This window comes from Cebus imitator, unplaced genomic scaffold (assembly GCF_001604975.1).
Source record: "Cebus imitator isolate Cc_AM_T3 unplaced genomic scaffold, Cebus_imitator-1.0 Scaffold588, whole genome shotgun sequence".
Lineage (NCBI taxonomy): Eukaryota > Metazoa > Chordata > Mammalia > Primates > Cebidae > Cebus > Cebus imitator.
This window is the reverse complement of record NW_016107903.1, coordinates 809,381-824,363: the sequence shown is the minus strand read 5'-3', so window position 1 is coordinate 824,363 and position 14,983 is coordinate 809,381. Positions and strand designations below refer to the sequence as shown.

Below are 14,983 nucleotides of genomic sequence, written 5' to 3'. Positions count from 1 at the left end.
AAAAAAAAAAAAAAAAGACACTACATTTCCTATTCCTGTATTTCTGCAGCAGTAGTCTGAGCATCCCTTATTGTAGCATTCTATAACCAAGCTTCTGTGAAACCTAGATCAGCCTCTGAAATCAAATGGAACATCTTTCATTATTGATTAGGCATAGAATCCACTTTGTTAAACTAGTTGAGGGTAACAAGAGACATTTGAATCATTAAACGAGAAGATGACAGGTCTCCAAATGTGACCACTGTCTTCATTGGGTCAGTTATTATTTATTCAGTAGAAGAGTCTTTCAGTTTAAGTTATATGGGGCTTTTTAAAAATGATTTCAAAAAAGGACATGTATTTGCAATTCTTAAATTAGATCCAGGAGATTATTTTGATTGATTAGAAAATTGTTGCCGAGAGTAAAGCTCAATCCTAAATTAAAACTAATTTTACTATTTCACAATCCCAGATTCCTCCTGTAGCGGTGGCTCCCTAAGGCTAATTGCATACTTTTTAATCGGTAGGAGGACAAGGACAGCAAATCAACTATTAGGTTGGAAATATACTTTGTGATTTGCAGACTTGTCCAAGAAGTGAATTCAGTCCTGTTCAGGGGTCGATTTCTTTTAAATAGTGTCTGATATCAAGTTGCAAGTTGCTCTGTTTTAAAATATCCAATCATGGTGCTCATGCTAATGAAATATAAGTGGCTGTCTTGCAGGGTCTCTTGACAGGTTGAATTGCTTTTAGTCTTGTAGGCTCGAAATAAAATTGTCAAATAAAATCCACATCTGCTGAACTTTCTAGATTATGAGCAAGTTTCAGCGAAAGTTTTCTCTCACTTCATCAGGAACGACAATCGAGTGGTTAGAACCAAAGATATCTTTATCAAACAACTATAAAAATGGAGCTGATCAGCTCTTTGCAACTGAGCAGAGTAAGCCGGTGGCAGTCCCAGAGGAGCAGTCTTTTGCAGAATCTGGACTATTAGCAAGGGTAAGGTAATATAAAAATATGATTTTGATGTGAAAAATTAGGTATTGCTGAAAAAGGATCAGTTTTCTTTTCATTATCAGGGCATGCATGTCAACACCTGAGCAATATTCTTGTTGATTCTAAAACATTTTAAACTGCATTGTTTTTGAAAAGGTCTTTTATATTAAACTTGTGGTATTTTCCAGGTGAAATTATGTGCTCTTTTAACTTTTAGTTTACTTTTGCTTGATAAAAATGTATTTTAAAAATTGAAATTTATATTTTTCTAGAAAACAACTTATCTAATGAGATTTGTATAGTGTTTATCTCTTACATCTCTTAACCCATTATCTTAACATTGTTTATTATTGTTTATAATCTTAAAAGTTGTCTTTTTCGTAATAAGCACTTTACCAAGCCAGTTGTTTCAAGTATTACCCTACTTAAAATAGTACATAATCTTAGGGTTTATATTTTTACAAACTATTATTCATTCCACATTTCTTAGAAGCTGAAGAGTGTTTTATTCTATTCATAATCTACCACTGTAACAAATCATATTGATTCCTTTTTTGCCTTTTGTGTTCACATCTGTTATTTTGAGCTATTTTTACTTGATAAGCATTTTCCTATGTTGTCAGTACAACATAGGAATAATTAAAGATTGAAATAGTCTATTGAATAAATGTCCCTACTGTTGAATATCTAGCTTGTTTGGAGGGTTTTTTTTTTTTTTTTTTTTTTTGAATTGTACTTATTATCTCATTTCCATTTTTTTCTCCTATTTTTTGGGTTATTTCTTTAAGTTATATTACCAAGTAGCATTACTGAGTCAAGAGTAATGCACAGTTTATGGTACTTTATATATTCGTAAGTTGCTTCTTAAAAGAAATATATGACACAGGGACTTCCAAAGTTGGCAAAAGTGTTAGCTTAATAAGGCAGGCAGTGGGGGCAAGGGTTGGCAAAGGGAGAAGAAAAAACAATCATGTATAAGATGCTTTTTTCTCTATAGCTGTTTGACTAGCTCATTTGTGGAATCAGCAGTTAGTAAGTATTTATTAAGCTATCTGGTATATGAGAAGTCCAATGCTAGGAATTAGAGGAGAAGCACAAACTGGAAGATACAGGTTTTTCACTGAAGAGACTTATAATCTGCCTGGAGTTACAACATACACATTGAAACAATGAGATGATAATATAAAGCAATATAGTTTTTTTAAAAATGGATAGCATGTAGACTATTGGGATAGGGGCATTCAGAGAAAGGAGGAAGACATTGAGTGGGGTACATGAGAAATGTTTTGGAGAGAAAGTGGGATTGGAATTGGGCTTTGAAAGGAGACAGGATTTGAAGAGAGGAGGAAGAGAAAGGAAATCTCGAGATGGAGTACTAATACTAGCAAGGACCCTAAGGCATGTGTATTTATTGAGGAGAAAGCTTGCCTGGTAGTTTTAAACCCAGGATATGCCATTCACTAACACGTGGACCAACTAATTAACCACTCTTAGCTTCAAGTTCCTCATCTGTAAGGTAGGGGTAATAATACCTTGTAAAATCGTTAAGAGGATAAAATGAATTTGGTAGAACACCTGGCTTATGGGAAATGATCACAGTATTTTCAAATTTTACAACTCTAAATGGCACTATTCATGTTGTCCTCTGTGAAATGAAACTTCCAGGAGCACTGCTCCCTAAAATACAGTGTAAATTTTGCCCCTAAAGAACATAAAAATCATGCAGAAGGATTTAGTTGACAATAGGATCTTGATCATGGGGAAGAATGTGCTATGTTTAAGAAGATTGGCACATGATAGGACTGGAATAAAATGTGAATAGAAGGATGTGGAAGTAGACATGAGGACAAATGAATAGATTATGCGCATTTCAAATGAAAACTCAATTGGATTGTGACTGACTAGATAAAGGATTGGATCAAGTCAAGTCCCAAGTTTTTGAGCCTAAATGATTAGATAAAATTGTGGTGCCATTCACAAAGTAAAATTAAGAAGAAAGAGTCTTTTGAGAGAAAAGGATTAGTATAACTATAAACATGTGGATTTTACATGAGAGGAGGATATGTGATTATAAATGTATATAAAAAGCAATTAAGGGGTTGGGTGCAGTGGCTCACACCTAATCCCAGCACTTTGGGAGGCCGAGGCAGGTGAATCACTTGAGGTCAGGAGTTTGAGGCCAGCCTGGCCAACATGGTGAAACCTCATCTCTTAAAAATATAAAAATCAGCCGGGCGTGGTGGCTCATGCCTGTAATCCCAACACTTTGGGAGGCTGAGGTGGGTGGATCACGAGGTCAAGAGATCTTGGCCATCCTGGCCAACATGGTGAAACCCCGTCTCTACTAAAAGAAAAAGAAAAAAAACATAAAAATTAGCTGGGTGTGGTGGCTAGCAACTACTCAGGGGGCTGAGGCAGGAGAATTGCTTGAACCGAGGAGGCGGAGATTGCAGTGAGCCAAGATTGCACCACTGCCCTCCAGCCTGGCACCTGGCGACAGAACAAGACTCTGTCTCAAAAAAAAAAGATTTCCAAAAAATATATGTATATATAAATTAGCCAAGTGTGGTAGTTTGTGCCTGTAATCCCAGCTACTTGGGAGGCTGAGGCAGGAGAATTGCTTGAACCTGGGAGGTGGAGGTTGCAGTGAGCCGAGATCACACCACTGCACTCCAGCCTGGGCAATAGAGCAAGACCTTGTTTCAAAAAGAAAAAAAGCAATTGAGGGTGTGGTGGCTTACATCTGTAATCCCAGCAGTTTGAGACGCCAAGGTGGATGGATCACTTGGTCAGGAGTTCAAGACCAACCTGGCCAACATGGTGAAACCCCATCTCTACTAAAAATAAATTAGCTGGATGTGGTGTGGACGCCTGTAGTCCCAGCTACTCTGTGGTCCTCAGCTACTCTGTCGTCCTATGCCTGTAGTCCTCAGCTGGAGGCTGAGGCAGGAGAATTTCATGAACCCAGGAGTTGGAGGTAGCAATGAGTCGAGATTGTACCACTGCATTCCAGCCTGGGCGACAGAGCGAGACTTCATCTCAAAAATAAAAAGCAATTAAAATAATGGAACCAAAGTTTTGGAGATCCCTATTAGAGCTAGAGATATAATTTGTAAGTGAAAAATGATAAACTAAAGGTCAGATACACCAACCTCTTTATTCATCTAAATTGAGAGCACAAAGCATGTTGGGGTCAGGTTAGAGACAAGGTACAGAGGTAAGAAGAAGGTCACTGTATTTCCAAATCTTTTGAAATGATGAGTTGACCAAGTATATCACCTACTGTAAGTGGAAAACAAATAACCACATAGATAAAGATTTTTCTTTTCTAATTTCCTGGACCAGGTGCAGTGGCTCACGCCTATAATCCCAGCACTATGGGAGGCCGAGGTGGGCAGATTATTTCGGCCCAGGAGTTTAAGACCTGCTTTGGCAACATGGCAAGACCCTGTCTCTATTAAAAAAAAAAAAAATTAAAAAATTAAATTTCCAAAGGCAATTAGACTCCATCCAAGCACACCAGAATAAACTGAATTTTCCAAAAGCTTCACAGGTGACTTTTTTGAAATATGTGTTAATATAAGCTAGATACCTGTATTATAATGGTGGACTTTTTTGCTGCCAGCTAAGGGAGAAAGTAAATCCCAGTGAGACTAGAATGAAGCCTGTAGTTTCTTCTTGCCTCAAGTCAGAAATTAGAAAGACAGAAATGGAGTTTATATGAGTTTTGTAAAATACTGTGGTTCCCCTTTCCCATGCAATCTCCAATAGTGTGAATTCCTAGAAACTTGACAGCTTTTGCCACTGTATTTGCTAACCATTCTGAGTTTATAGGGATTTTATACATTTGGACATGTTTATTTGAATTTTAGTAATGTATTTTTACCTTAAGCTTTTCTTTAAGAAAGGCATAATGACCAAGAAGAGATTATTTCAAAAAGAAAGCAGAGCTTCCAAATTCTTTCACTCATACCAAGATTTAGAATCAGCATTTAGGTATTCATATCCTTTTTTTTTTTTTTTTTTTTTTGAGACAGGGTCTCATTCTGTTGCTCAGGCTGGAGTGCAGTGGAGCCATCTCGGCTTACTGCATCCTCCGCCCAGCAATCCTCCCACCTCAGCCACCCAAGTAGCTGGGACTAAAGGCAAGAGCTACTACACCTGTCTGGTTTTTATATTTTTTGTAGAGTTGGGGTTTCACCATGTTGCCCAAGCATGTCTTGAACTCCTAAGCTTAGGTAATCCAGTCACCTCAGCCTCCCAAACTGCTAGGATCATAGGTATGAGCTACCTTGCCTGGCCTAATTTCTCTTTTTATATTCTAATAAGTGATATGACTTTTTATAGAAACAAAAACTGTATCCTTTTAAATAGTTTTTCTACCATGTTAAGTTTTATTTCTTTAATGTAATATTATTTTCATTGGAGAACATTCTAAACCATAAAATAAACTATAGCATTAAAGCTATATTTGCATTATTCATAACCTAGCTTCTGACCTCAGATGTAATGGTACCTTTTCAGAGGATTGGAGAACTTTTTTAGTTTGTTTGAGACAGGGTCTTACTCTGTCAGCCAGAGTGAAGTGTAATGGTGCAATTATGGCTCACTGCAGCCTCAATCTCCCAGGCTCAAGTGATCCGCTCATCTCAGCCTCCCAAGTAGCTGAGAATACAGGTAGGTGTATACCACCATGCCCAGCTTTTTTTTTTTTTTTTTGGTAGAGACAGGGTTTCCCCATGTTGCCCAGGCTGGTGTCAAACTCCTGGGCTCAAGTAATCCACCTGCTTCAGCCTCCCAAGGTGTTGGGATTACACATGCGAACCACCATGCCTGGCATGGAGAACATTATTTAATCAAGACCTAGAAAAGTTTTTCTCAACATTTGATTTAATCTCCTATAATATATTTGGTGTCCATAAACATTCACAAGTAGACTTAAACAATGTTGTACAACTGATTTATGCTACGTAACAGAAAATACCTTCTCACACTCTTACTAGCCGTTAAAAACAGGAATTGAGAAAGCCTTTGAGATTACTCCTCAAGGTCATAAAAACAGAAGTAATTCTGATAAATGTAAACATTAGTTGTTTGAGTGGTCTTCATGTAAGGAAATGAACTAGATCATTAATTGCTTTATCAGAATGTGAGCTGATACAGATTTCATTGATATAAGGGAGGAGTAAAAAAGAGAGGATAAAGGCAAAAGAATACCCAGAAACCCATTATTTTTTTAACACTGACACTATATTTTATATTTTTCATGTTTTGAGAAAATGAAGTTCTTGATTTTATACCTGATTAGGATTTTTTTTCTTTGAGACAGGGTCTCACTCTGTAGCCCAGGCTGGAGTGCAGTGATGCGATTTCAGCTCACTCCAACCTCCACCTCCGAAGCTCCAGCAATCCTACCTCAGCCTTCCATGTAGCTGGGACCACGGTGTGTGCCACGACTGCCAGCTAATTTTTTGTACTTTTTGTAGAAATGGGTTTTGCCATGTTGCCTAGGCTGATCTTGAACTCCTGGACTCAAGCAGTTCTCCTGCCTGGGCCTCCCAAAGTGCTATGATTACAGGCATGAATCACTGTGCCTGGCCAGGATTTGTTTTCTTTGTGTAGAACAGATGGCTTCTTATATGATAGGATTTGATTGTGGGAGGGAAAAATCAAAGACAGACATTAACAAAATCGTTTCCTTTAAAATCCTTGTGACTTAAAATGTAATAGAATACCAAAAGTTATACTATGTAAAGCCCTCTCACACAAAGATGCTAACAAGGTTTTCCACAGAGCTGTTTTAGTGATTGATTGATTGAAGAGCTGTGCAGATAATTTTTTGTGACATTATGACTGCATGAGCAAATACAGGGTTTTCATTCTTACACTTAAGCATTCTCCTCAACCCTAAGACTTCCTCCTGGGAACTTCAAGAATGAGTAAATATCAAAATATATTCATGAGCAAATATCAAAATGTAGGTTATAGGCTGGACACCTCATGCCTGTAATCCTAGCACTTTGAGAGGCCATGGCGGGCAGATCCCTTGAGCTCAGGGGTTCGAGACCAGCCTGGGAAACATGGTGAAACCACATATCTACCAAAAATACAAAAAATTACCTGGGCATGGTGGTCCATGCCTGTGGTCCCAGCTACTTGGGAGGCTGAGGCGGGAGACTCACTTGAGCCTGGGAGACAGAGGTTGCAGTAAGCTAAGATAAGCCACTGCACTCCAGCCTGGATGACAGAGTGAGATCTCCATCTCAAGGGGGAAAAAAAAATATATATATATATACACACACACACACACACATACACACACACACACTTATCACTTTATATAATTACCTTGTGTATATATATATAAAGTGATATATGTCACTTTTAATATCGTTTTAAGCTAAAAAATGGCAAATATTTAAGTCTTAAAACATTTGAACTTACTTACAGTAGTAGTGCTGTTTCCAGTCTGATGCATAAAGCCTGCAAGGCCTAAGAGTCAGATGAGACATTGTTTACTGGTTTTGCAAAATTCTGTTTTATTCCCAAAAGAGAAAAATAGTTCATATGTGATATATATATATCAAAACTGCAATATGGTCAATATCAGCAATAATGGGGGTCTTTGAAGGAAATTTATTCCATGGACAAATAGTTACATTTCTGCAAGATTTTTGCCCATACTCAGATTTACTTAGGTCAAATGTAAATGCCTTCAAGTCTGATATTTGTACTTTTGCTCTCAATGGATATGAATAGGTAGTTCAAATACTAGACTTTTGCTTTGTTTTCCATCAAGGAGCCTGAAGAAATAAATACAGATGATGAGATAGAGGATACATGTGACAACAAAGAGGATGACCTGGGAGCTGTAGAAGAACAACGTAGTGTCATTTTACATCTCTTGTCACAGCTCAAACTAGGCATGGACTTAACGAGAGTAAGTAATGATATAAGCTTGCTATGGAGATTGTTAAGGACTGTGCCAGTAATTGTTCATGTTCATGTCAGGGCTTTTTATTTTTTATGATTTTTTTTTTTTAAGTCTCCTGATCACCATTTCTTATTTTCATAAAAAATGGCTTTCTTGGCCAGGCACAGTGGCTCACATCTGTAATCAGGCTGGTCTTTAACTCCTGATCTCAAATGATCCCCTCTCCTAGGGAGGCCAAGGCAGGCAAATCACTTGAGGTCAGGAATCCAAGATCAACCTGGCTAACATAGTAAAACCCGTCTCAGGAGGCAAAGGTAGGTGGATCACTTGAGGTCAGAAGTTCAAGACCAATCTGGCCAACGTGGTGAAACCCTGTCTCAGGAGGCTCAGGCAGGCAGATCACTTGAGGTCAGGAGTTCAAGACTAGCCTGGCCAACATGGCAAAACCCCATCTCAGGAGGTGGCTGAGGTAAGTGGATCACTTGAGGTCAGGAGTTTGGGACCAGCCTGGCCAATGTGGTGAAACCCTACTCTACTAAAAATGCAAAAATTAGTAAGGTGTGGTGGCCTGTAGTCCCAGCTACTCAGGAGGCTGAGGTGGGAGGATCACTTGATCCTGGGAGGTGGAGATTGCAGTGAGCTGAGATCATGCCACTGCACTCCAGTCTAGGCGACTCCATCACAGGAAAAGAAAAAAACTAGGGCTTTCTGGCTTTTTTGTGCAGCAGGAAGTTGTCTGGCAAGTAATACCAATCAATCATCTTTGAGTTTCAGAACAAAATAGAAGGGATCCATTGGTATACAATACTGGAAAATGTAGAGAAAATTATGTAATCCTACAAAACTATGAAAGGCATTGACACTTCCACTTATTTCCCACATGCGGATCATATATTTGGGGTATTATCTATAAAAGGAATCTGCAGACTTTTTCAGTGAAGGGCCAGATAGTAAATATTTGCAGCTATTTGGACATAGGTCTCTGTTGTACCCATTTAACTCTGCCTTTGTAGTATACAAGCAACCATAGACAATATGCTGGATTGGGCATGGCTGTATTCCAACAAAACTTCATTTACTAAAATAGGCAGCCAGATTTTACCCCAAGACTACAGTTAGCACATACCTGGCCAAAAGCTTTACTACTTTAAGTGTCATCTGAAGACCAGTAGCATCACCATCACCTGGAAAGTTGTTAGGAATGCAGAATCTCAGGCCCCAGTCCCAGACTTAGTGGACCAAAATCTGCATTTGAATAAAATCCCTGATGATTCATATATACATTAAAGTTTGAGAAACACTAATCTGTAGTTTTAAATTTTAGACCGGTTTTCTCTGTTGTCAGTTTATTTAACTAGTGTGGCTTAATTTGTCTTAACAATCCATGACATCAATTTAAAAAGCAAATCAGGTTCAAAACCTGTATATGTCAAATATTTATTACTGTAGGATTATTTACTTTGAATCACTGATGAAACAATTTTGCATTAGTATGGAATTTCAAAATTGACTTTAGGAGGTAGGTATTAATTGGAGATTCTTTGATGCCATTGAAGGTAGATTTAAAACATTGTCTCCAATGAACTATTCATCTAAAAATATAAATAGAACACATAAGAAGAAGACGTTTTAGGAATTAACAAAGAAACCGTAAAGCTTTCATTTATCTAGCTTCAGTATTTCAACTGGGAATCATTTCTGTTCTGGAAGTGTTTTTATATTAATGGTTTGGAAAAGACCTCATAGTTGTGAAATTGGTTAAAAATGAATAGTCTTCTGGAGGGGTTGTTTGGTATTCATTAGTATGGTGTTGGCAGCCCCTGAGTAGATTTGGATTTATAAGGCACAAGAATAGCACTGAGGTTTGTAGGGCATAAGTGCATTTGAAAAAAAATGTGCTGTGGTAGACAATAATCCACATGATAAAAGTTCTCTGATGAATAACTGCATATACTATACTTTCTCCACATTTGTACCTTGTTGATTAAAAAGCTATATGTGGCTGGGTGTGGTAGCTAATGTCTGTAATCTCACTACTTTAGGAGGCCAAGATAGGTGGATCACATGAGCCCAGGAATTCAAGACCAGCCTAGCCAACATGATGAATCCCTGTCTCTACTAAAAAATACAAAAATTAGCTGGGCATGGTGGTGCACGACTGTAATCCCAGCTACTAGGATGGCTGGAGGTGCAAGAATTGCTTGAACCTGGGAGGTGGAGGTTGCAGTGAGCCGAGATTGTCCAGCCTGGGCAATGGAGCAAGACCCTGTCTCAAAAAAAAAAAAAAAAACAAACAAAAAAAGTTGCATGTGTTACACATCACACATATATTATGTTAATATTAACCAACCACAAATTAAGAACATTTACACATTAATGGAATTACACTTTTCAGGCAATATTAAAGAGCCTGGTGGCTGGACACAGTGGCTCACACCTGCAATTCCAGCACTTTGGGAGGCTGAGGTGGGCAGATCACTTGAAGTCAGAAGTTGGAGACCAGCCTGGCCAACATGGTGAAACCCCATCTCTACTAAAAACAAACAAAATAATTAGCCAGGCATGGTGGCACATGCCTATAATCTCAGCTACTCAGGAGGTTGAGGCAGGAGAATCACTTGAATCTAGAAGGCAGAGGTTACAGTAAACTGAGATTGCACCACTGCACTCCAGCCTGGACAACAGAGCTAGACTCAATCTTAAAAAACAAATAAATAAAAATAAATGAAGAGCCTGGTGACTAAACTGCAGTCACAGCTACCTCTTATCTTAACAATTATTTAATGACTATTTACTGGGCCCCTGTTATATTCCAGACAACGTGCTAGGTCTTGGGACAGCAACAAAGAAGATAACCATGGCCCTAGCCTTCATGTTGTGAATAAGTAATGTACATTTTTCCTACTACTCATTTTGTTCCTTTTTAAATAATATTATGAAATTAGTATAAGCACAAAAAATTTTAGAAAATCTGTTTCACTACCCTAACATAACACAGCTCTCACTTTTGGTGTTCCTGTCCAGTCTGTCTTCACGCTGTCATAGTTATATGCAGTTTTGTTTTATTTCCTTTTTTTAGTTAGTGTGTGTGTGTGTGTGTGTGTGAAATGTGTTAAACACACAGAATACTGAATAGAATACATATAAACATTGAAAGAAAAAAGACAAAATGAATACCCACGTATCTTCCTCTGACATTAAGTTGTAGAACATTGCCTGAACTTGGAATCTCTGAGTTTCCCTCTCATTTGTAGTCCTCTACTGTGTCCTCCATAAAACAATTTACTTGACTTTTGTGTTAATTATCCCTCTACTTTTAGCTATAGTTTTACCACTTTTTTATGCTTCATAATGATGTTTAGGAAAAAATGAATAGCTAACACAAGCTTAGCATAAGGAAAAGACCATACTGCCATTCGTAGAAAGACAAGCTAAACATTTGCGTCTCTGGCTTTAGCTTTTTATAAGTTACTGAGAAAGTTTAGAACAGCCGTTTCTGGTGAAATTAGAAGGCAAAGTTGTGAGTCCTGTAAGATATACATCCCAGAGCATTTGGTATGAGCCAGCTACAGGACATCAAGCAGGAATGTGGGCTGGGGGAGTGAGCTGCTCAGTATTTTCAGTTTCAAAGCAAACTGACCTACCTCTAACTCTCAGGAATAGATTGAAGTCAGCAGGCATCTGTGGGGGAAATAAGCGTCTTCAGCCAATCGAGACAGCAGAACATGGAGAGGAGAATAAGAAATTCACCAGCAGATAGTCAACACAATCCAAATACAGATAAACTTGGGATCGGTTTCACTAGGCTATTCTCTCCTCAGGTTTGAAAAGATGATAAAATGGCATCATGAAACATGTGGATGACAGTCTTCAGTATGTCTTTCTCTTGAATCACATCATTCTAATCTGGACCAGGATTTCCTTTAGCTTTCTCTTTGGCTAAATCTGTTTACTGTATCTGTTTCTTCTTTCTTGGTTGCCTCTCATTTTTAAACATCCTCCTTTAATTTCTCAGAAAGGTCTGTGAGAAGCAAATGTGAAAATGTGCATCTGAAATGTCTGTGTTGCCTTCATGTTTGATTGCTGGTTTAGATACAATATGTTACTTGTGGCTGGGCATGGTGGCTCCCGCCTGTAATCCCAGCACTTTGGGAGGCCGAAGCGGGCAGATCACTTGAGGCCAGGAGTTTGAGACCAGCCTGGCCAACATGGAGAAATCTCGTATTTACTAAAAATACAAAAATTAGCCAGGCATGGTGGCACATACCTGTAATCCCAGCTACTCAGGAGGCTGAGGCACAAGAATCACTTGAACCTGGGAGGCAGAGGTTGCAGTGAGCCGAAATTGCGCCACTGCACTCCAGCCTGGGTGACAGAGCCAGACTCTGTCTCAAAAAAAAAAAAAAAGAGAGAATTTGTTGCTTGTAAATAATTTTCTTTTATAATGTTATCTCCTTGCTACCGGGTTCTAGTAAAAAGACTAAAGTCATCCTGATTCCTGATCTTTTGTTGGTGACTTGTTTTGTATGTTTTTCTCTCTGAAATTGTTTAGAATTTTCTCTTTGTCATGTCTTAGTATTGTGACATTGATGTAGGTTTCATTTATCCATTGTGTCTGGGCACTTGGTGGGCCTTTTCAGTGTGACAACTTATGTTTTAAGTTCTCTGAAATTTTCTTAAATTATTTCTTCGATGATTATATTAGGGTTCTCTAGAAGGACAGAACTAATAGGACATATATATATATATATATATGAATTTAGTAAGGAGTATTGACTCACACAGTCACAAGGTAGAGTCCCATAATAAGCCATCTGCAAGATGAGGAGCAAGGAAGCCAGTCTGAGTCCCCAAACCTCAAAAGTAGGGAAGCCAGCAGTACAGTCTTCAGTCTGTGGTGGAACATCCAAGAGTCCAAAAGCTGAAGAACTTGGAGTCCAACGTTCGAGGGCAGGAACTATCCAGCACAGGAAAAAGATGGAGACCGAAAAACTAAGCCAGGCTAGTCCTTCCATGTTCCTCTGCCAGCTTTTATCCTAGCAGCTGATTAGATGGTGCCCATCAAGATTGAGGGTGGGTCTGCCTCTCCCAGCCCACTGACTCCAATGTTAGTCTCCTTTGGCAACACCCTCACAGACACACCCAGGAATAATACTTTGCATCCTTCGGTCCAATCAAGTTGACACTCAGTATTAACCATCACAGTGAATTTTCTTTCTTCCATTTTTTGTTTGTTTTCTCTGAAATCCTGATGTGGCCATTGGACTTCCTGGTCTGATCTTTTATTTTTCTCTCCTACTTTTGTTTTTCTGTCCTTGTCTGTTTTCTGTGTTTTGGGAAGATTTCCTCACCTTTTATTTTTTAACCCTTCTTTTGACTTTTAATTATCGTTATGTTTTTAAATTTTCTGAATTTTTAAAAAAGCATTCTTGTATATATATAATATCTTCTTATTTCTCTGAAGATAATATTTTTTATTTTTATTTTTTCCCCTCCTTTGAGATTTCTGTTTCCTCCAAGTCTGTTTATTTTGTTCTTTATATTTCTAGTTAGAGGTTTTGTCAGAAATCAGTATTTATTTTCTGTCCACAATTAAGTTTAGGGAAACTAAAACCTGATTTTAAGCGTTAACACTTAGGTGGCCCCTGTGTTTTTCATTGTCTCATAATCTGGATGGGCCATTTGTTGGGAAACTTGGTGTCAGTATCATTAGGTTTTTCCTCTGAGTTTAGTCAAATTGTGTCAGTATCATTAGGTTTTTCCTCTGAGTTTAGTCAAATTTCCCAGAAGAAAAATTTTTTCATCTCATACTTGGTGAGTCAAAAGGAGTTCAAAAAGAGAAGAAGCCTGCATGAGAGAGAGCGTTAATAGTTAACGTTTAGTTTATATGGAGTTATTAAATGCCCTTGTGATCTGCCACTTGGTATCCACTCTCTTAGAAGTCCTTGCTATTCACCAGTCTAGAGAATAGACCACCTTGTTTAACTATCCAGAGGCTAAACCTCTAGACTTTGAGGTCCAAGAGAGGATTTACTAACAATAAATTACTAGAGTTGGAGTAACAATAAATTACTAGAGTGGAGTTGGGGGGATAAGTTAGCCATCTAATTGCTTTGCATAGAGATTTTACTCAGTTATTTTTATTTTAGCATTTGTCTGAACCCCTAGATCCAGAGGTACCTAGTCCTGTCAGTTCTTGAGCCTCTTCAGGAATCTGTGCATATTGTAAACTACTGCCTAAGATTCAGCTTACTAGTTAGGAACTCTCAAAGTTTTGTTGTGTTTTGTCTACTTTCCTGGTATCTCTGGGTTTGTCTTTATATGAAGTTAATATTTCAATGGAATTTCGGTAGAAAGTGAAATTAAGATGCATGTGTTCAATTCACCAGCTGAACCTGCAACATCCACTGTCTTTGTATTATTTGTATCATCTTCAAAACCATCTTTTTAAATGAGTGTAATAGTCAAGTTTCCTTCTTCAGTTAGCTAAAACCATAGGTTAAAATGCAGGTTGTTCTAATTATTTTTTCATATTGCTTTTCCTTCATTCAATTATTTATTTCCTAAGGTAGATTCTTGGAACAGTAAGTACTAGGCTAAATGGGTAAGAACATCTTAGGGCTCTTGAAAAATATTGCCAGATTTTGCTTTCTCAAAGCGTTGAACCATTTTGCAGTGCCTCTCCAACTCTGCTTTAAGTAAAATATTTAATCTTTCTTACACTTACCTGGTTTTAAGCACAGGAGAACTATTTTCAATAGTTCTCCTGTGCTTAAGATTAAGTATATGTTGTGGTTTTGGTCTATGACCTCTTTAGTCTGTTCTCAGGGAATAAGATTTATTGACCCTTCTCATGTCTTGATCATTCATCTACAATTGATTTTGACATAGGAAAGGAGAAAAGGCATGGCTAACATTTACTTTGAGTTTTAACGCCATTTTCCTCGTGCTACTTTTATCTAGTCTAGAAGTTTGAGGGTTTTTTTTTTAAGCTTCTTCTGACCCTTTTGAATTTATGTTTAGTCATGGGTAGGTTTGCGTTTCCTCTTAAGTATGCTTTTTTTTTTTTTTTTT

At 38.0% G+C, this 14,983-nt stretch overlaps 1 protein-coding gene across 1 annotated transcript in view; it reads left to right on the top strand.

Annotated features, from left to right (window-relative positions):
• Positions 1–14,983, top strand: part of OSBPL11 (oxysterol binding protein like 11) — an 81,264-nt gene that overhangs the window by 38,612 nt on the left and 27,669 nt on the right. Inside the window, exons 7-8 of the mRNA XM_017516439.2 lie at positions 833–978; positions 7,775–7,915. Coding sequence (XP_017371928.1) covers positions 833–978; positions 7,775–7,915 — 287 coding nt within the window. The remainder of the gene's footprint in view (positions 1–832; positions 979–7,774; positions 7,916–14,983) is intronic.